Source organism: Nymphalis io, chromosome 16, assembly GCF_905147045.1.
Source record: "Nymphalis io chromosome 16, ilAglIoxx1.1, whole genome shotgun sequence".
NCBI classification, from domain to species: domain Eukaryota; kingdom Metazoa; phylum Arthropoda; class Insecta; order Lepidoptera; family Nymphalidae; genus Nymphalis; species Nymphalis io.
Window position 1 is genome coordinate 11,030,119 of NC_065903.1, and position 23,406 is coordinate 11,053,524.

The 23,406-nt window shown below is 33.5% G+C and overlaps 2 protein-coding genes across 4 annotated transcripts; both read left to right on the plus strand.

Annotated features, from left to right (window-relative positions):
• The first annotated feature begins 3,231 nt into the window (after positions 1-3,231).
• On the plus strand, positions 3,232-9,007 carry LOC126774340 (protein lifeguard 1-like). 2 transcript variants are annotated; one of them, XM_050495821.1, is made up of 7 exons: positions 3,232-3,541; positions 4,482-4,544; positions 5,306-5,401; positions 6,285-6,391; positions 6,608-6,767; positions 7,149-7,278; positions 8,659-9,007. In XM_050495821.1, the coding sequence occupies exons 2-7, from the start codon at positions 4,536-4,538 to the stop codon at positions 8,883-8,885; spliced, it is 729 nt and encodes a 242-aa protein (XP_050351778.1). In that variant the 5' UTR covers positions 3,232-3,541; positions 4,482-4,535; the 3' UTR covers positions 8,886-9,007. The 2 variants fall into 2 exon arrangements, with proteins under 2 accessions (XP_050351778.1, XP_050351779.1); XM_050495822.1 differs by lacking the exons at positions 3,232-3,541; positions 4,482-4,544 and adding an exon at positions 4,573-4,707.
• Positions 9,008-12,445: 3,438 nt separating this feature from the next.
• LOC126774316 (uncharacterized) lies at positions 12,446-23,008 on the plus strand. 2 transcript variants are annotated; one of them, XM_050495783.1, is made up of 9 exons: positions 12,446-12,660; positions 14,667-14,780; positions 16,657-16,779; positions 18,974-19,122; positions 19,474-19,635; positions 19,878-19,984; positions 21,741-21,852; positions 22,117-22,267; positions 22,688-23,008. In XM_050495783.1, the coding sequence occupies exons 1-9, from the start codon at positions 12,502-12,504 to the stop codon at positions 22,886-22,888; spliced, it is 1,278 nt and encodes a 425-aa protein (XP_050351740.1). In that variant the 5' UTR covers positions 12,446-12,501; the 3' UTR covers positions 22,889-23,008. The 2 variants fall into 2 exon arrangements, with proteins under 2 accessions (XP_050351740.1, XP_050351741.1); XM_050495784.1 differs by lacking the exon at positions 16,657-16,779.
• Positions 23,009-23,406: the final 398 nt, after the last annotated feature.

A 23,406-nucleotide genomic window follows, 5' to 3' on the forward strand; every position in this document is an offset into this window, starting at 1 on the left:
TTACATTGCATTCCTACAAAGAAGTTTAAAAAATCTATGCATGAACTTATAGGCGTCCTCTCGACCTCTATTAGGGTTGTGCGTATGCCCACCTTATCCACAACGGTGGATCCGCGCCTAACTTAAGTTTTCTTTTTTTATAGAATAAGAAGGCGGACGAGCATATGGGCCACCTGATAGTAAGTGGTCACCAACGCCCTTAGACATTGGCATTGTAAGATATGTCAACCATCGCTTACATAGCCAATGCGCAACCAACCTTGGGAACTAAGATTTTATGTCCCTTGTGCCTGTAATTACACTGGCTCACTCACCCTTCAAACTGGAACACAACAATATCAAGTACTGCTGAGCAAGACTGATGTATTTCTCTGTCTCCCTAACAACGTGTACATAAATGATGATATTGCTTACAACAGATAAAGTACAACTACATCCAGTTTCTGAAACACTGGTCAACGTCAGATGAACTAATTTTACTTTAATGTAAATGATCATAGGTGTATAGTCGCCGATGACGTGATAGACGACCAATGAGCGTTCAGCTTTAAATCAGATTAGGTAATCTGACTTACTAACTAAGCAGGGTTTGAAAAGTGACGGCTAGGGTCAACTCATGCTAGTACAGAGTCATAGCGTTAGTGTAGATTCATTGAAGCGCAAATCTAAAAGTTAACAGAAAAATTACCCTTATCTCAACGTATGCTAATACTTCTGAGAAAAAAAGACGCGTGAATTCGCACTATTTGTCTCCGAGTGACCAACATGGATCGCGCAAACCCAACTTACTACGCCTAGCAATGCCTCGTCAATTAGACACACGTCTGTTATTTCACAAGTTATGAACGAACAAAGAATTGTTCTCTTCTCAAATTAAACCAATATAAGTAAAATCATAGCAAGATCAATATCAACTATTTTATACGAGTTTCAACTGCACCTGACGTCATTCACTATTAAACTTGAATGCGTGCGAATTCACGAGAAGACACGCGCATTCGTTTAATTACGCTTTAATTGTGAAGAATTTAACGCTTAGCTTTTGAATGAATTAACCCTAAGTTGTATAACGTTCGCGTTTGGAAAACTCGTGCTTAGATTATCACGAATTTATGCTTAGATTGAAATGAATGCGCCCTTTTTCTATTTTTAAAAAGCGTAGCTGTTAACGATCATTTACTTTTTTACATAAATTTTGAAGATTTACGAAAGATTTACTATCGAAACACTTCAATTTGATCTATCTATATTGATATTAGTTTCAACTAGGTACTTCAGTTTAAAATGTTTTTTTTTCTCTGAAAAATAACATTAGATATTAATATATCACTTACAAGAGAAAATACATCTACATATGAAAAACATCGGAAGACTGCCACAGATTTTCTAGTCTCTTAATATACATATTGTAGCGGTAGCGGTGAGGGGTTGAATAACATCAAGAAAGATGATGAGTTTCGAAAGTGTGGAAATGAAAGATAACTTCCTGCCTCCTACAGGCCACCATGATTCGCGTAAATGAAAAAGTAATGCCTGTGGGGCAGCGTGGAGTAGCCGAATGAGCTCATGGCGAAATAATAAAGTAGCAAAATAATGTTTACTCGAAATTATAATAGGATGTTTTTTACAGTGAATAAATTCATCTGAATTAACTAAACGACCACCTACACGCATTATTTTGTCATCATCTAGAAATAAGTTTATTTTAGACAAACAACTTTTATTTTTAAAAATCCCTTTATAAGACAACGCCTTATATTTATTCAGATAAGATTCAATTTGACATAATCGTGCTAATGTTTTATCAGCGTCTAATATATATATATATATATAATCTAACTCGTCTACACTAAGGCCGCCTTTACGCTTATTTAGTGTATATCGACTATTATGAATGAAATGCAACATATAGGCAGCTGCACACCTCATGAATGAATATATAAAACCGTTAGATTAGTGTTAACTATATGAACATAAATGCACGCGCCGTACGGTTCCACACGTGCGCCGTGCTATCAGGTACGTTGTCATCCCGACCTATTTTTAATAGCCACAATTGTTGTAAAAGTGTTTTGACAACAATTATAGCAGGACTTAACAAATTTTTTAGAGCGTCACGGTAGCATGCGAAAGCGATCCTGTGGCGCTCCTCGTGAAGAATTCCGTCTGTAGGGTACCCCTGGTTTTTTAGCGGGTATTCCGATGTTCGGGGCGCTTTCGGCGCCTTGGACACCGGTGAACCGCACATACCCCCCTAGTGTTCCCGTGGGGGAAACGAGTAAGGCGTTTTTCTAGCGTTAATAAGAAAAAAGGACTTAACAAGCCGAAAGGGTCAAAAATTTGCGAAACAGTTTATAACATAGACCTCTCTGTAATTGATTTATGTTTATCAATATTAATATTCGAATTAAAATAAAAGTTGTCGTTTCTCTAGTATTAAAAATCGACGTTCTGCCTGGGTATAAGACTCTCCTAAAGTGTCAGGTGACTGAGGAAGTGGTATCTGCCCTCACTATTGCGTATAGTGGTGCTATTTAAGTGATTCTCGCATGCACGTTCCTCGTCAGTCTGCGCGTCACTGACCTCAGGCAGCTTCTCAATTTCCCAAAACAATCGAAGTTGAGTATCTAATGAATTACTAAGATTACAATGAATTGGCTTATTTTTATGTGTATAAATATTTACGATAGGTCCGGAAATAATCCAGCCTGGTGTTCTGTAAAAATGGACCACTAGACAAACGAATCGCTCCGTAAAATATCGATGTTTTTGTAGTTTAAAAATTCCGGATCGGCCAACCGTATGTTGTCCGGAATATAGACTTCTGTGCTTAATTTACACACGGCAGGCATCGAAGCCGTGATCTTAGACAGTACATAACAATGAATGCGCGTAGTAAATGAATTATTAACGCAGGATTTTATATCAATATTACAAGCTTGCGAACAATGTATTACCGTTTGTATTAATAGATGTTTTAATAATTTACATAATAACTTACAGATGAAACAGCGCTGGCTTTCATTATCAAGCAGCGCTTGCGCTTTATACATGTGTGCATTGGCTACCTCAATTACAGCTGTTGACAATAACACGGACTGCACATTTGTAGCTTTAATAGATAACGCTTGCATGTGTGCCTTGTTTACTTGGATGGAAAGAGATTCCGACGAGGTCGGTGCGGCTGCGGGGGGAGGCGCAAGCGCATCACTCGCAGCCGCAGTCGACACCTCAGTGTTCGTTGTAGAATGGTATGCGACTGAACTATTAACGTTATCATTATGTAATATAGGTTATGTTTTTTACTACAGCGTCTATACGACCCAAGCCTACAGTTACTTACCGATTGTAAATAATTCTCACATAAGTTATGCTCGCGTACAAGTTAAAGCTTTAACTCTGAATCACTCGATAAACCTTTTGCAAGTGTACTGTGGATGATTTGCGTTGCATTTTACACATGATAATCGTTCGTTTTATTCGGCCCACTAGAAACATTGCAGTGTAATATGCTGCGAGAGTTTGTGTGTTGGTTTTGATTGTAAGTGTTTTGTGCGTCTTTACTATATGAACGCTGCAATGCCTCCAGCATATCCGCTCGGTTAAGAAGAAAATTAATTAAATCATCCACAGTTAATCGCGTAGAATTGTTATCAATCGGGTACGGGAACAATGTGCATTTATGAGTCTCCCATTCTCTTACAGTTACTTTATCTAGCTTCATCAGCGTTAAGCATAAATTCAGCACGCAATATTAAACTATAGTAATTATCTTCAAAAAGTACTCACGGTTTTATGATCGTCAGTCAATCACACCGTTCTGATGCTAGCATTATCACCAGAATTCTAATTGACTGGAAATCGCGATATTCCGGGAATACGATGAAGCTATTCAATGAAATGCACAATTGAGCACAGACACAATGTAGCATTATTAGAACCTAGGAAGTGATGGAAAAAAGTACTCCAACAAAACTTCAGTTCCAGTGTGCACTTAGCCTCCGTTTGTGTGTTTGGCAGCTTGTTTCTTCGAAACTCGTCAAGATATGTGCGATTTTTGGGTTTTCTTCTCGAACCGCCACGTGCAAAGGATCCATAGTCCAAAGGACTTCGACTTTGTTCGATTATGTGGCGAAAATCTATATATTTATTTTGAAGTTCGGAAAAGGAAAGTTTTTAAACTTTTTTTAAAACAATTTTAATGATTTAGTGTTTACAACATACATCACTAAATAATTGTGTAAGAGCTCCTTCAAATCTTATATATATTGTTTGTCATAATTTTTTCCATGTACCAGTAGAATAACATTATGCCTTTACCTGGTATGACCTGGCTTTCTTTTCGAAACAATATTATTTTATCATTCAACCATCATTCGACAGTATGTTCTGGAAACTACAACGATTTTTTTTTTCAATAATTTTATCGATGTTTTTGTTATCCGAATATTACCTACGTTTATATTGAAATACTTTATCAGTGTACACGGAGCTGGTATCAGTGATAGTGCGATATACAAACGAACGCCTACAACATGGCGCAGGTGAGACATTATTCTTTCATGTTTTAACCACGAAACTTAAACAAAGCAAGTTTAGTGTACATTTAATAAAATGTATCAAAAACTCAAAATTGTATCTGCAATTTAACTGTGCCTAACTGCCTAGTGATAGAATTAAGCTATTTTCAACTTCGTGCACTGCTAGGTTGGTAACATTGGTTGTTAAATTTTAAAATCACGCTACAATGAAAATGATTTCAAAAAAAGATTTTCAACTTCAATTCTATTCTGTTTTTATTTATATATTTTATTTATATATTTACATATTGAATCGTATTTATAAAATTACACATTAAAATTATATAAATAAAATATCTAAGTACAACCAATAATTGTGATATAATTATAGGAATACGTCATTATCGTATTACTAAAGCCCGGTTAGTGTATTATTAAAAAAAAAACATAAGTTTTGATTGCGTATAGTAAAATTGTTTACGAATCGTAATTCAGAATTACCACTGGTTTGCTACTAACGAATCAGAAGGCTACTAAAAATTTAAAGTAAAATGTATAAAGATAATTGATACCTAGTGTTTCATGAAAAAATGTACGTCAATTAGACAATACTATTCATTACCAAAACGAACCACTTTTTGAAACTCTTTTCCACCACTAAATTAAAATATTATTGTAATTAAACTAGAGTTATATTTTTGTGATAAAACGGAATTATTATATTTTATATTAACTATATTTTAAAAAAATAATATTATTATTTTTAATTCAAAAAATATTTTTAGCCAGGTTACATGGGTCCAAATAGCTTTGGCGAAGATGCCTACCCAGGCACCTTCGATTTTACAGAGCAGAGTATACGAAGAGGTTTTATAAGAAAAGTAAGCACTTTTGAATATTAACACATACTTACACTAACTATATCCATAGCAAGAGTAAAGATAAAGAAACCGTACATTTATATATTGCAAATGATTTTTAATTGTACTACTATATTATGCAAGGCAGCCTGTGATTAATATATCTTTATTTTGAATATAATGTTATTCACCTTAATTTTCAAACCAAAGTTCCGATATCAACTTTATTGACATTCAAAAAGTCAATCTTTCACGAATTCATAATGAATACAATCATTCGGATATGGACCAATGAAATCATCTCAATTGAAGGTCAAAATTGTTTATTTATCTTTACACCTTCGGAATAAGCTGTATAATATTTGGAATATATATACATATAATATATATACAATAATTGATTTATATGAAAATTTATTTCTATTCAATTTTTATACTAATATAAGTATGTATATACTCCTATAAATCTTTAGTCTTTGTTCATTCAACTATACACTATTTACGTATTAATTATGAAAAAATTAACTCACATAAAACTTACTCACTTATGAAAGAAATTGGGATGAGATCATGCACAATTTTGTACTTTTTATAGTTTTCGCATATTCCTGATAGTAAATTTTCATAATCACACATCCACAGGCCCGCAGTAGAGCATATTAGAATCCTTTCAAAAAGATATTTGACAAGCCCAGTAGTGGGACATTTATTCAATGTACTATATATTATTCATATACATATATATATTTTAGCTTTGTATTTGTGTTTCTGCTTAGCCTAAAGGTTGACTGGTAGAGAATGCCTTTAGGCATTAAGTCCGCCTTTTGTCCTACTACATACACAATGTATGGTGGTCAAAAAATTATTTAAATAAATAAATAAATTCTCACTATATTGTCACCAGGTATATTCGATCCTGATGTGTCAACTAATGGTCACGATGGGGGTCATTGCACTTTTCGTCTTCCACGAACCAACAAAAGTCTTCGTCAGAAATAATTCGTATCTATTGTAAGCATACCTATTTTTTATTAACAGTTATGACAGTAATCGTTGTAAATATGCTGTCTGTATTCAAGACCTACGAGAATGTACCCTAATATATTATAAATTAAATGAATAATATAACTAGCACAAAAACATAGAAACAAGGAAATCACCACATGTTAATTTTGAGATGAAATCTAGGCAAGCACTGAATCAATTTAATATGCTCTTTATTTTCAGTTGGATAGCGTTCATCGTTTTATTCGTGTGCCTGATCGCCATGGCGTGTTGCACGGAGGTGCGGCGGCAGACACCAGTGAACTTCATCTTCCTATTCATATTTACATGCGCACAAAGCTTTCTACTAGGTGTCGCATCTAGTGTCTACAATACTTCTGAAGTGAGTTTAGCTGTCCAATTAAATAGTATTATTAACATTTATAATATTTATTTTTCTCACCCGATTATAGCAAACCAAAGAAGTTGTATATGTTTATTAGTGACCTTAAGAGCGTACACCTACATCATCTAAATGAATTTTGGCAATATGTAAAAAAAATGCAGTACAATTTTCTCATCATTATTATTTTTAAGCAATACAATAAACGGACTCGACGTTGAAGGAAAACATCGTGAGGAAACCTGCATGTGTCAGAAAATCTACCACATGTAAAACCTCCAATTTGCATTGGAGCCGCATGGTGGAATACGCCCTTCAAACAGTTTTTTTTTTTAATTTACAGATCCTATAATTTTTTAATATAATTTATATTTTCGCTAGGTAATGATAGCAGTCGGTATAACAGCTGCTGTATGTCTCGCTTTGACGCTCTTCGCTTTCCAAACAAAATTCGACTTCACAGTAATGGGTGGAGCTCTGGTCGCGGCAACTATGATCCTGCTTGTATTCGGTGAGTATTAACACAGCCAAATTTAGAGGAAGGCAACATGGGTTTTACGCCCCAACCCATTGAAAAGGGATTCTGCACAATTTTTACTCAAATAAATCAATGCAATATTTCATCGAAATATAATTAATTCGCTATATTCTAGATGCATAACATACTCAGATATTTTTGATGTAAGACAAAACAAGGCAATCCAAACTCCGAACGTTATTTTGTAAACATCACTCTAGTATTTCATTACCGTAATCGGCCATTGTTTATTGTTATTTTCCTTTCCTTTTGTATACAATATTCACTGAGCTTCGTAAGCGAGCTGACTCATCAGATACATACAATGTTGTCAGTATTATCTCTAAGCAAATACTGGCAACATTGTATGTATCTGATGAATCAGATCGCTTACGAAGCTTTTTATTGCATATTGTCACAGACTTAATCATATCCAAAGATACACGATCATTTTAATAAAATGGCGTAATAACTAATACTATACATACGAAAGTATGTTACCTTTTTTGTTACGCTTTCACGTCTAACTACTCATTACAAACAACCCCACCACCCCGTAACAGATGAGCAAATCCGAACGATATCTTGTAATTATATAAAGGAAAATTTCAATTTTAAGCTAACTACTAACCTTATCGCTTCATGTCATAATTTGTCGATTTGCCTTGTCCATTTGTCCAAAAAAGTCAGTTTTTACTGTTTTTACAAACATTAACCACTTACCTAGAAATATTGCTTAGGGGTGATTACTTAAACAATACCGAGTCTTGTTCTTTCGAATGACAAATCAATGATATCAGAAAGAGACAAATTAGTGTTAAACGAAATAAGCACTGAATCAATTGTCACCTATTGATGCTGACTGTAAGAAATATAAAGCACTTTTTAATCACTTAATACAACACGACACGACAAAGGAATGGTTTAAACTTCTGGCAGTGCTAACTAGCGAGTGTCCACGAGCGAAGGTCTTTAACCATACTATATGCCCGTCTGCTTTAGCCAAAACTAAATTGAAAAATATTTATTGTGTCAAAATGATTATAAAATGAATGAAAAACGAAGATATTTTATTTTATGTAAAATAGCAATGCTCATTTTTAATTAATTACCATTAACTCTCCAATACACGCGTACATCTTGTGTTAGGAGGACGACATTAGCCCAATGGGTAAGGAAATAAACTGCACCTTATACATGTCTAGGCGGCCTGTGAGCCATTCATTATTGACATTTACAATATTTCCACCAACCCGCATTGGAGCAGCGTGGTGGAATAAGATCCAAAACATTCTCCCCAATAAAGGGAGAAGGGAGGAGCCCAGCAGTGAGATATTCACAGGCTGATATTTACAATATTCATATAATTTGCAGGTATTCTCGCGATTATATTCAGAAGTAACGTATTAAATTTGGTGTACGCCGCCGTGGGTGCGCTGATCTTCTCCTTATACCTCGTGTATGACACGCAGCTGATGATGGGAGGCAAGCACAAGTACAGCATCTCACCAGAGGAATACATCTTCGCAGCTCTGAACCTCTACTTGGACATCGTCAACATTTTCCTCTTCATTCTCACAATTATCGGAATGACGAAATAGTATATATTATTGTATATTTAACAATATTTGTATGTATATCATGACATGATAATATTATTAATCAAATTAGCTTAATGTTTAGTTAATTTTACGCTAACGCAATAAATACACAGTGAAAACTAGATTTACTTTATTTCATCATAATTACATTTTAAAGAAGAATAATAATCTTTAATGAAACTGATAATATAATTTATTATATTAATTCTATTACATATATCGATTAGTATTAACGTTCTCAACAATTCTGAAATATTGAAAACTGTGCGCTATTTTCATGCGGATTGAATGTCGCATTTTACTTACGGACATTTCACGTACATGTTGTGCGATAAGTTTTGAGTTAGATCTGACAGAATATGATAATAACTAGCAATTCTTATAATAAGTCATTCGGAATTGCTATATAAAAAATATAAAAATCAACAAAATTCACTCATCCCCTTTATCACTAACTTACAGGTTAAATTTTCAAAAATATGTCCTTAATGTTAACCTGCAGTGTAAAAGGAACGCATATTAGTTTGGGCTGTGCCTTGATATGTCAGTCAGTCAGTCAGTTATTATTTCGTATATACATACAAAGATAAGTAACGCGTTACACACTAATATTAATTTATATTAAATTTTCAAAGTTTTGACTTTGCTGTATGTAACAGCTCAAAATTTAACCGTTATTCATTACATATTCTTTAAAAAAAACCTTACATTTTTTTTTTAATTATAAAACGGATAAGATTCGGTTCTATGACAGTTTTCTGTGGCATTATTTGAACATTATCTCGTTTTTTCTCAAAAGCGACTAACGAAGACTTTATTGAACATTATGAACATATATCTCCATCTTGTCGTGGCCCACAATTTCTTTAAGAAACCGTTTCCGCTAAGATTAATATTTAGGACAATAAACGTGAAAACATCATTTTTATAGGAAAAGCTTTGAAAATCGGGTATTTTGCCTGTCATATTCGTTATCAGCGCGCCGAAATATATATCGGGTTTCGGAAGTTTATCTCCTAACAGTACTTCTTATTTTTTATTTGACAAAAAAAACTACTCGATTGAAGCCAATAGTCACTGAATCATGATTAAGTTCAAAGTTCCGACCAGGTTCATGTTTTGGGCTGGTGGATGGAATTATTTATTTATTTTTTTACAAAATATAAATAAACATTACAGGTTGAACCTAAAGCGTTTACTTAATACACTTATTAACTTAATTATTACAGTTTGTATGTATTCCGCTGCCGTTTTGCGAAATACAGCAGGTGATGAGTTAAACAAGTTGAGGCTTGGATTCCAGGCCAGGATACCATCGCGCAAAGTCAACGCGCGTATCAAAGGTGACTCGCTCACCAGTACCAATCGACAGCCGGGCACCGCAAATAACTTGTGGCGACGAGCGCGAGTGTATTTGTCAGGAACGCTCAACGATATTAGCTCTAACACTGAGGAATAGAAAATGGTACCCCTGAGTAACTGGAAGAAATAGCTCAGTAAGGCCATATTTCGTCGCATCTCGAGGGAATCGTATCATGTCATTCCTTGTACAAATAAACTAGGATAAACATAAGGATACCCTACGAAGAATCCGTATTGCTTGTGGTAAAGCCATCTTACGAATTTCTTTTGGAGTTTTTCCACCATGAGTTTGTATTTTACCTCATGTGGACTCCAAATAACTGAGTTACTTCCTAACGAGCTTCTGACGAAACAGTTGTACAAAATTTTAACCGCAGCAACACTTTCAAGGGTTTTTGACTGACTCAAAACAAAACCTAGGGATTTGTATGCCGTTTTAGTAATATTGTAAACATGGTCGGTAAAGCTCAGGTTATCACTCATCAAGACTTCTAAGTCTTTGATCGCCGCCCTAAAACAACGACGTTTAAACGAAGCGAAGAAGCCTAAGTCATAGCCTTTTCCGCTTACTCCATTCTCCAACATTTTGGATGTCTTTTTGTAACAACAAGCAATCCGATGGTGTTTTGATTTTTAAGAATAATTCCAAATCATCTGCAAATAACAAACTATGAGCTGCACTAACAGCATCAGACAAATCGTTAATAAAAATCAAAACTCAAGAGGCCCTAAAGTGGAACCTTGACTTATTCCGGAAAACGTAAAATACGGTTCTGAGAGCTGTCCATTAAACTGCACATACTGCCTCCGGTTACGGAGGTAGCAGAAGAAAAATTGTAACAAGGCAAGAGTAAATCCGGTGGCTGCAAATTTACGGAGCCATAAGTCGTTATCGACCGTATCGAACGCCTTACGGAAATCAAAATATGCAGTTGTAATAGAACTTGAAAGCGTCTATCCTGACGGTGGATAGGAGCAGTGTATGAGTAAAATAATAATAAGTTACTCATAGTCGAACGACCAACTCTGAATCCGATGTGAAATATATCCAATGTGGTAATAATGACGATTTAATATTAAATTCTGGTTTATTTACTTATACTTGTATGCTAAGCGAATACAAATATAAGGAAATCAATGGCACACTCTGAATTTCACGAAAATTAAATGCATTTATATTTTATGTTGTTATGTAAGTTATACATAATTATGTTAGAAGTTGCCAAGATGACTCGGAAATAAATATTATTAGACATGAATACTGGTGTTTGCATAAATCTTTAAAAATTGTCAGTGTATGAAGATAAATACAGTAAATAGCAATATGTTATATAGTATATAACAAATACTTAGGGTTAACCAGAGACTATTATATTGTATAGAAATGCAATGTCGATGGTGTTTATAATAGGTTAAGTATGGTTAACAAATTTTATAATCTATTTAAAGTGGTTATTTAGTATTAATAATGTAAAATAAACCCTACATTGTATACTACTTATTACGCCTTGGTGGAAGCAATTATATCATTTTGGCTCAGTAATTATTGAACTACTTGTAAATAGTTAATTAAACAATAACCAGTTACCTTATCATGCGCACGAGGGAGCCCAACGTGGACCGTGTAGTAAGAGGGCCTCCGTTTTTGAGATGAAAACCATCATAACCAACATTCCAATGCGGTCCACCGTTACGACTCCCCGACTTCGGCCAAGAAGGCCGCGTCCTGGAAATTCCGGCTTGTCGCCGTGATGAAGGTGTCATAAGATGGCTGAATTGGAGGAGCCAGTCGAAGCCAACGTTCCATTGGGCCGAGAACCAACCCTGTGGAGTGATGGACTAACCTGGACTAACTGGTACCTAATTAGACGTACAAAAAAAAAGTTTAAAAATCAGCAAGGATTTGGTACCGACTTCACTCGGTTTTTTAGCAAATATTAGCAAATTATTAATAAAAGTTGTGCAATTTTTTAAATCGGCTTATTATTTATTATATCAACAACTTACCAATTACATCGTTTTTAATGTTATTTAATATAACGATATACATATTATAATATATTAATTCAATCCAAGTGAATTCGTTCGTATCGAACGCCTAATAAAAGAATTCGTAGATAAGAAATAACTATAAATCTGACCAAGTACAAATAACGTCAATAAATTTATTTTATCATTGGAAACAGCGACACGCATTTATCAACCGGTGTCTCCTCACTCAAATAAACGTTTGCATTTCGATCAGCTTAACAAAATGTCATGTTGTTTAATAACTACATTCATTTTCATTATTTTATTAGTGTTTTTCTTAAGAAAGAAAACTCCTGATGCAATATTCGGAATATACTCAGTGCCTGGCAAATGGTATTATTTAAAATATGTAGTGTTTTCTTGTCTCTATTACTTTAGAAAGGTAAGCTTATGTTATTGATTACTTGTTGTTTTTTTTTTTAATATCACACCGGCTTTTCTTTTTTTAAGGTTAACTTAATTATAGAGCTACGAGCTAATGTTATAAACATTATGAATTTTTTATCAATTTTTTTTGACTTACAATAAATTTTAAACTTGTTAAAAATTCGAACAAGTTTTTATTTTAAGTTGGTAAATGTTTATTTTAGAGCATTGTTTGAGGCTCAATGTAAACCAACAAATTTGTTTCCTAAAACGGTAACTACAACAGGTACTTCTACCTAATTATATTTATTAATGATCAATTAAGTGTTAATTGCTCAACAAACATAATAAAAAAACATTTATGTTAGTTCATATGTAGTAGTAAATAATTTAAAATATTGTGAAAATAATATTATAAAGAATTATTTATTAATAATTATCGATTACTTCATTCTCACAATATTTTTCTCAAAACAAAATCAATTTTCTTAAACACATCAGTCTTACAAAACCAGAACTTGCTTCTATTTTAAATTTCTGATTATTTAAATTTAAAAAAAAATAGTAAGCGATCGACTTTTACATCGATAGTAGATATATATATATTGATTGATAGATTAAGATAATACAAATTACATACACCATCAGACAAAACGCAATCATCACTTTCGAATTCTAAAATTTTTTTTTTTACTTTGACGGTATTGTTATTATGTATATATAAGAAGTAATATTTCTTATAATAGAAACACCTTACATAGATATACGTTTACATTTAATTCAATATCATAATATGACATGATAACTTCCTTTTTATAATTTAAATAATGAAAAAGTACAAAAAGAGACAGTGATCGCATTTCAGATAATTATGTTCTAAAATTTATTTAATAATTATTACAATAGTTATATTTTATATGATTATAATTTTCATTCAGCCGACATGGCCCAAGAGATAGTACCTCAATCATAACAGATGATTGCTAAGTCCCATCTAGTGAAGAAACTTGCATTTTTTGGATGATATTCTGAGAAGTGTATCTACCAATCCGAAGTGGAGCAAACTCCGAACCTTCCACTAAAGAGAGAAGGCATTTGTTTGGCTACTTCCAAGTAAATGCCTTGTCAATGCCTATGATATTTATGGGCTGTTAAATTACTAGATTTTACGGACCCATAAACAGCGTCAGTCCTGGTCCTTGATCTCAGATTAGTGATTTGAAGCAATGAAGCGTGATTGTCTTTCAGCGTTCCTTGGTCGACGCTTTCACTTTACATAAATTGCATTTACATTGTGTTATATAAAAGTTACCATATTTATAAAAATCAAACAACGCCTATGTACGTCTGAAAAATATGTTTAATATTTTCGCGCTCCTTGCCACCTGGCGCCCAGAGCGATCTCTCCTATCGCTCTACCCAGGGCCGGCGCTGCCCATAAGATATCTATTTATAAAACTCGTTACATTGTTGCATCAAAGAATTTATAAGCAAAGCATTTATAATATTAAGTAGAGTGGATTAAATCCTACTTAATAAGCCTATTCGTCTTATCTTTGTTGATTTTAGCTCGGATAATTATGTTGATAACCGTTATAAAATCAACACCTGTACGATATGATGCGGTTATTACGCAAAGACCAAAGTTTTCTATCATTTTATCTTAAACTTATCTATTTAAATTAAAATTCTTATTTATAAAATTTAAGAAAAACTTTTTATTGATCAAAAATAGACATTCCAAAATATAAAACATGAATATAAAAATTAATATTTAAGATAAGAATTAACTTGATGGTAGGGCTTCGTGTAAGCTTGCTTGGGTAGGTACCACCCACTCACCAGATATTCTACCGAACCGACACTTTCCGATCGTTTACCTAACGGAGCGTATCGCAATTTCTCAAGGACATACCACCGGCTCGAAAAGAAATACCTCAGATCTAAGAAGAACCTGCGAATGAAACTCGACGAACGAACGAACGATACGAACTGTGTTGTAATGCTTTTTTAATTTAACAGTACTCGAAGAAGAACAATGGAGCTGGTTTGGAGGGACATGCGGGACAAGGAGTGAGAGCTTTAGCAAATCCATCTGAAATGGACAGAGCGCAACCTCTCAGTGAGCATGCTAAGGTATTATACAAAATATTAAAAAAAAAAACTATATTTTATTATTATATTTTCATTGATTAGTAGATCAGAATTAGGACGTCACGTTAGTTTTACTTCGGGTCAATTTGTAAATTCTAAAAGTAATCTGTCACTCACTGCGACATTTGTATGAGTTTTACCGTATTTTATTTAAAAATAAATAAATTTATAAATGATAACATTCAAATTCGTCTTATGGTTCAGTATAAAATAAAACTACCTCATCTCAATACGTGTTGTAAGAGCTGACTAAAGAATTTTGTTCAAGATCCATCAATCCAACACGTAAAAACCTTTTGGTGAAAATATACTGGTGGTGGGTGGTAGGTATACTATGTGCAAGCTCGTCTAGGTAGGTACCACCCACTCATCAGATATTCTACCGCAAAACAGCAGTACTTGGTATTGTTGTGTTCCGGTTAGGGTGATTGAACCAGTGTGATTACAGGCACAAGGAACATAACATCTTAGTTCCCAAAGTTGGTGGCGCATTGGCGAAGTAAGCGATGGTTAACATTTCTTTCAATGTCAATGTCTATAGGCAATAGTGACCACTTACCAGCAGGTTGCGCATTTGCTAGTCCGTCCGTCTACCTATTCAATAAAAAAAACCAATGAGGAAAGTGTCGAGTTTTTTCTGTGCAGCTCAAATGACGGCCTATCCAAAAATAAGTATAATATCAAATTGTAAGAGCAAGCGAATATCATTTATTTGTGTCATATTTTTAAAACACTTTCGTATATTAACATCAAACTATTTGATATAAGTCTGTCTATATACAATTTAATTTACTTATTGATTTTATCATTTCATTTATGTATATAAGTTAATAACAACGACAAAACATATTTGGTTTCGGAATGAAGTTCCTTATCGCACGTTGCACTCCAGACACTTGACGAATGAGAGATAGGGCGAAATAATTGTAAAACTTCGAATGTGACCCTAAACAGTGTGTATATTGGCGTGCTTACAAGCGTATGTCTATTATAAGTATACTAGCGCTTTATCCGCTGGTTCGCTAGCGTCAAAATTCAGGATATCAATTTTAATAGCTCTTATTCCAAAAATAAAAGAAATCATACAAAACTACCTTCAACTTTATCATCTTTGGACGTTGCGCTTAGTTTTGTGCGTCGATAGCACTCAATCAGTCAGTTATTCTTTTATATAGTACATTACTGCAGTATAGAATGTATTCATTCTTTATAATTAATATTTCATAATTAATGAGATAGAATACTAATTCGTATTATAATATTTGTAAACTAACCTTCTGTAATCGTAAGCCCCAGGTTCTTTTCTATCCCAATCAATTTTAAAATCTAACGTATGTCATATTTTAATAGAACGAAGCAATAGCTGCTAGGCTAACTTATTACACCCATTTGTACCTGCATAATGCATATACCTGCCAGTTGCAATACATAATTTTGCACAATCATCTACTAATATATAATACCATTATCAACATTCGATAATCTCCAAAATAAAATATAGTACAAAATATTTTCTTTCATGTTTTTATATAATTTATTTGATAGAAACCACAAATACGAATAGATAACAACATTTTCATAATTGAAGCATAATGTAAAATAATATACTAAACTGAAATAGTATCGCATTAGCAACTGTAGGTACTTATATACTTTCATAAACCACCTTTGTAAAAGCAGAATTTGAATTCAGAATTCGATTCTGATGCATTTTTTAATTTAATTCAAGTTGTTGTCTATTTATATTTTAAAGAACATTGTGTTTTTTTGTTAATAAACGATATTTTTCAAACTGAATACCGATGTTTTAACATTGAGTAATATTATCGATCATCACTACATAGTTTTTTTTCGGAAGGCTTTCGATGCAGTATTCTTCATATCGGCGATGAAAAATAAAAAAGAAGACAAGGGCGTGTACGTCATTTCCGGGTGTGAGCGACGGCCCATGGGCATGTGCAATGGTCTATTTTACATTGGGGTAAATATCGATAATATTTATTTACTAGCTGATTAAATTTTTTATACGATACGACTCGCCTTTTTTTCATTGACTGTTACTCCTAACTATAATTAACGGCGACTGTCAACGATGACTGTACGAAGATTCAACTCAATAGTATAAATGTGAAGTAGCAGAGAAATTATAGGGTACGAACAGAAACAAGCAATGACTCTGATGATGATGATGATAATTTGGTACCTTATTCATTCATTCATCATTCATTCATCATTTACATCATTTACGGCAATCCGATACGACCAGAGAGTTTTGGCACAGGACTATTGCTTTACATTTAACAATGGCAATTTCTAAACCTGGGCTGCTACTGAAAATTTATTGCAAGATAAACTCGACTTGGGTCGCCGGAGCCTCGGGATCTACAGGTTTTTAATATACCTGTTGATATAGACTGATGAATGAATAAATAGTTATAGCGTGCCGTATACGATGAAATGTTACATTTATGTATTTTAAGGATACCTTTTCTTTGTACACATGTGAAGAAAACTTTAATGAATAAGGCGTATTACTCAATAAAGAATTATATAGATGATAAAAATGTGTTGAGTTAGTATTCGTTGATTTCCATGCAAGGTAAATAATAATTCAATTGTATTTAATTATCTATATAACTTGATTGATGTTAAAGAGTAACTTCCGAGTTTTGTGCCGGTTCTTCTCGGTAGAATCTGCATTTTAAACCGCGGGTAACTTTAAATTTAATTTAAGCTTACAAAATGACGATTGAGATCGCTTCACAATACTTAAACAAAGTATATTTCGATTTGACTTCGTGAGTATATATAGTAAAATGTAATAAAATAAAGCTGCCATTGACAAATAAAAAAAAGAAACATTCAAAAAGTTACAAAATAATTTTTAGTTTTTTTTTTAATTTACCTACATCGATGATCTAAATAATAGACGTATTTAGCTTGATGTTATTATTAATTATCAAAGTTCGTGATCATTTCAAGCGTTTCTCGTAGATAAAAAGAGTTCGATAAATAATTAATTATGTCATTAGTTAAATAGTTATAAAGAAACCAATTTAGTTTGGTTTCTTTATACCTGCCATGACATACTTACCTGCCATGACATACGGTGCCGAAACGTGGACACTAACTGCGGGACTAGTCCACAAATTCAAAGTCGCTCAGCGTGCTATGGAGCGAGCTATGCTCGGAGTATCTTTGAAGGATAAGATCAGAAATGAGATTATCCGGAAAAGAACCGGAGTCACCGACATAGCTTGCAAAATTAGCAGGCTGAAGTGGCAGTGGGCTGGTCACGTATGTCGTAGGACCGATGGCCGTTGGAGCAGACGAGTCCTAGAGTGGAGACCGCGAATCGGCAAGCGCAGCGTAGGGCGCCCTCCAGCCAGGTGGACCGACGACCTTAAGAAGGTGGCGGGCACCAACTGGATGCGGAAGGCGGAGGACAGGGAGCTTTGGCGCACCTTGGGAGAGGCCTATGTTCAGCAGTGGACAACGATTGGCTGTTGATTGATTGTTGATTGAAAGAAACCAATTTAGTGTATGTGTGTGTATATACCCGTATCGTTCGTGATAGCTAGCGTTGGATTACAGTGATTGATTGACAAATTTATGTAATAATGACATTACATTTCGTAACACATCCCAGTCTGGCTCTGTATATGCAGGACTTAGCCCCCATAGCCCCTAGGCACTTTGACAGACCAGTAATTCGGGATCTGTTTTGAGGGTGGCCACTAGTACCTACTTCGATTATCTACTATCGTTAAATGTTCTTTCTTAACTTCCAATAAACTATATGTTATATTATTTGAAACCCTGTAATCTAAGAAGGTGCTAATAAATATAATATTATTATTATCATCTACTCTTTTTCTGCCTAGCATTTTCCCGGCCTAGTAACGCCAGGGTTCCGCTATTATTATTATCATCTACGTTGATTATAAAAGAGTATTCTTGTTTTTTTCTTATTTTCTTTATTATAATGCTCAACGACATGTATACACTCATTATTCTTCAACTTCGATCAACAAATTGATAATTTTCACTTGAAAATCGTTCACAAATCACCGCTACGTATCAATAGTTTGTAAGACAAACCGCGCGACAAGAATACAATTTCAAATATTTCTACGTCTAATGGAATTTCCGTAAAAGTATTATTTATATTTTAGTTGCCGGGTAAAGGACTTCTCTGCAGCAAGAAATTACCGGATACAGTCCTATTCGGTGCTGAGATTGGTGAATTTGGAGCCGAAGGAATAATGATGACACCCGTTGAACCAATGAAGAAGTGGGCCGTGTCATATAGAGGACCAATGTGGTAGGTATTAGTAATTAAAAATAGAAGAAAATATCCAAGTTTACTTTTTTTTTCAAATATTAAATAATAAAACCTGAAACAAGAAAGACTTATTTACTTTTTAATAATCTGTTGCGTCTTAATAAGAGCAACGCCTTTAAATATTGTTTGTCCTATGCCCTAATAATTATACACACATTTCTGACTTGAGAAAAAAAAAACAAAAAAAATGGTGAGAAATCGAGTGATACATTAATATAAGTATTAGGCACATGTACTGGAACATTCTACGCCCTCATATATTTTTTATTGTTGTAATAGCTAAAGCATTTCATACCGTTTATTATTTAACTAAAAATACCATACACCCAGGTACCAAAATGACCCAAGCAAGGTGGTAGATGTCGAATTTAATGGCGAGTGGAACGCAACCAGCAACTACTTCGACTACGATTGTGATCTGCATCCGCCCGCTGTCATCCGATCCATCGCTAGAGAAAAATGGAGCAGGAAATACTTTGAATCACTTAAAACGTAATATATAAATACTAAATAATAAAATTGAATAGTTATCGTAAGAAATTCAAGTCAAACGGAAATAAAAACATTAAAGAGCGTACACACCTCATGAGTTGCTCTTTAGTTCGTCAAAGTTTTTCATATACCATTTTTAATTAGGCCTTTCTTCTCCACATACCATCTGCATCGGGCCAGCGTCAATCTACAAGCTATAAATGGAATCCTAACTTTTCTAAAACATTGTATTTAAATTTTAGGGCTCACCAGTCTCACTATGAACAATTTGGTGAGATGAAATGCAAGTTCAAGATAGACAAGGATACTTTTGAATACACACTGCCGTCGTTCAGAGATCACAGTTTTGGTAAGATTTAAATGTAATCTAATAACAAAAAATTCAAAATATGTAAAAACAAGCGATCATAAACAAACAAAATATATAATTTAGCAATTTGGACGTTATTGCAAAGATTACGGATTTTAAAACTTATTACTTGAGGTGTTTTTGTTTATGATCGCCAGATATTGATTCTCTGTTTTATACATTGTATGTGTAGTATGTTATGATATAATATGAGATTTTCCTTGTCTTGAATAAATTACTAGTATATATTGTGGGTTAATATAAAGTCTACAGATATTTTCATCTTATATAGCAGTGTACCTAATTAAAGACAAAAGGAACACAACAACTCGGTTCCACAATTGTCAGCGCATTATCTCTAAGAATCAATTGTTAAGGTCAAACGTGGCGAGGTCCAGGTGACCAAATATACCTTATTTACTATTTATTTATTTTTTTATTTATTTATAATAGCACACTTACAACATACATATAAAGCATTGAAAAAATTAATTTATAAAACAATAATAGTATATCTAATATGCATGTCAATTACAAGTGTACATAGCACTTCAAGATTCATCTAATCAAATTCAAATTAAAAGTAACAAAAAATCTTAATTATTTTTAAAAAAATGTCAAAATTAAATAATAAATAATTTCATTATTATAATAAAAAATCAATCGGTGAAATCATAATTAAAAATTATTAAAAGTATTAATTAAAACTAATCATGCATTTTATAATAATTAAGTAACTTATTTCTAAAGATTGAGGGAGAGTCACAAAAAATGTCAATGTCTGAATTGATTTAATGATATTGTTATATTTATTACACAACCGTACTAAGGGAGCTTGTTTACCAATATGAGACTTTACGCTAGGAGTATGAAATATTTTGTGGGTGTGAGTACTTCTGTGTGCCCTAGACGGAACTGATATCAGTATTCTTTCAATCAATTCTGAGTTGGTTAACTTATAGTTAATAATACTATGCAGGAATTTAAGTTCTACCAATTCGCGCCCACTTCGAAGAGAAATCATATTAAATTTTGCCAAACGTTCTTTGTATAACTGTCTGTGCGAAAAATCCTTTTCATGAAAAGCAACATGTTTCGTGAAGGCTCGTTGAATACTCTCAATACGCTTAGAGTGTACGTACTATTCTTTGCATACCTAGTTACGATGAATTAAACATTGAGTAAATTTTTTCACAAGCTTATGTGAAATTTATTCACAACTTATTATAAGAATTATCGGATCCGTTGCACGTGAATCTTAACCGAAGATTGCGGGATCGAATCCGGACAAGCGTCACTGAATTTTCATGTGCTTAATTGGACTTATAATTCCACTCGTGGTCTACGGTGAAGAAAATTATCGTGAGGAAACCGGCACGTATCAGATAGACGGGAAAATCTGGCAAATTAATATGGCACAGGAACAGTGGTGGTAAAACTGCAACCCTTCTCTTCAAGGGGAGAGGAGTGCGTTGCTATGTGTAGCAGTGTAGCTAAGCGGTGTTTTGTCGCTTACAAGTGATTTTTATAGACACATTTTAGAATATCTTTCTTAATTGGAACTGAAATTTCAAATTGAACTTAAATTTTTTAAGATTCTGTTGGCTTTGCTATCTGGTGTTATTTTATCATACTAAATTTTAAATAACTGCTATACAAATATTGGCGTTGGTTAATAATAGAGAGCAAAAAGAATTATGTTAACATTACGCCGTGGAATCACAATTTAAACTGCTGATGTTATATTTTGTTAAAGGTCAAAGACGAGATTGGACTCTAATGCATAGATATGCCTTTCATCATATCTTTCTGGAAGACGGTACTAATATCAGCGTTGGAGTTATTTGTCAACCCTCCACTGCCACCAGGTAAAACTTATTCCGAGTTTACTATTATATGTTCTTTTCGAACCTTAGTCTGTATATTCTACTGGCTATCCGTTTTCGGGGGTACAATAAGAGTATACATAACGCTTATATTGAAGGACAAACATACAAAGAAAAATTCTTGTTTTCTTTTGAGCACGACATTACAATCGGATTAGTAGTTTAGGAACGGAATAGAAAACAAAAACACAAACATTCAATTTTATTTATTAACAAGATGAGTAACTACTGACTGCCTCATTTTAGTATGGAAGCAGGAGTGGTTGGTCTACCCAATGGAGATCTTTTACCTGTAAAGTGGGTAGACCTGAAACTGTACCAGCACGGAGAGGGTGGCACAGCACCCCGAGATTACGCTTTCAGAATACAAGCAGGAGATGAAGTGTACACTATTCAGGTATTATAAATATAAAAAATTATGCTATTTAATTATTATTATAACGAAATTATTAGATAGTTTTATAACACCTCTAAAAAATCTATTTAATATAAAACGCATGAAACTTGAGATAAATATCTTTATGAATGAAAATTTTCCCAAAAATTGCTAATTTTACAGACAAATTAAAATAAAATACTGCAAAAAATAACCTGCAATAATTTCTGTTACCATTTTCACAACTGTCTTGTACAAAATATCCGATGCTTTCGTTACAATAATTTTTTTTTCTTCTTCTTCTTCGTCGTGTCACTCTTGTCAGAGCGGTCGCGGTCGCCATGAAGTATTATAAATTATTCGGCGCAGATGTTAGTTTTTAATGATTAAAAATTCGTCAATTTTTTAATTTTTTTTATTACAAAGTTTTCCAATTTTCAGGTTTTGGTGGAATATGAAGCAATCCACTACGTTTCACAAGAGTGGGACGCGCGGATGGTGGAACGCTTTTGTAAATTCATCGTTAACGGCGTTCCTGGAAGAGGGGTCTCAGAGTTTCACTACCGGCACAAAGACGGCCGACCGGAGAGTGCAGCAAAGACCGATCCAGATTGGTTTAGAAAAATGTGTCATAAAATTTAGATACATTAATACACATGTCTGTGGAATACAGTTGGATTTATTTTGTTCTCAATTTTATGTTCTGGTTGCGATTGTATATTGTTGGATTATTTAAAATAATTTAGTAATTAAAAAAAAATAGCAGCGACCCTTTTTAACTGCCTAATATATGAAATGGCCGTTTAATCAAATACCAAGGCATTCAGAAAGTATATGTGACAGTCACAATGACGTGTATTTGTGATTTATTTAATAATTAAATTTAGACAACCTAATTAAATAAAGTATTTTTTTCACAGTGTGTTTTTTATTATGTTCAATATGAATGTTACGTAATATGTTTTTTTATTAAATGTATGTATATATTTATGAATAGAAAAATAACCTACCCTATTCTTGACATTGTAAGGTTGTTTTTAAGTAAGCTGAATTTAAGTTTAGTGATACAAATACGCCTGTTGCGCGGTTACAATTTCGTAATTTGATAGTTTTTTCTTCTTTTTTACACCTTAGTGTTCTTATGATTAAAAATCAAAATA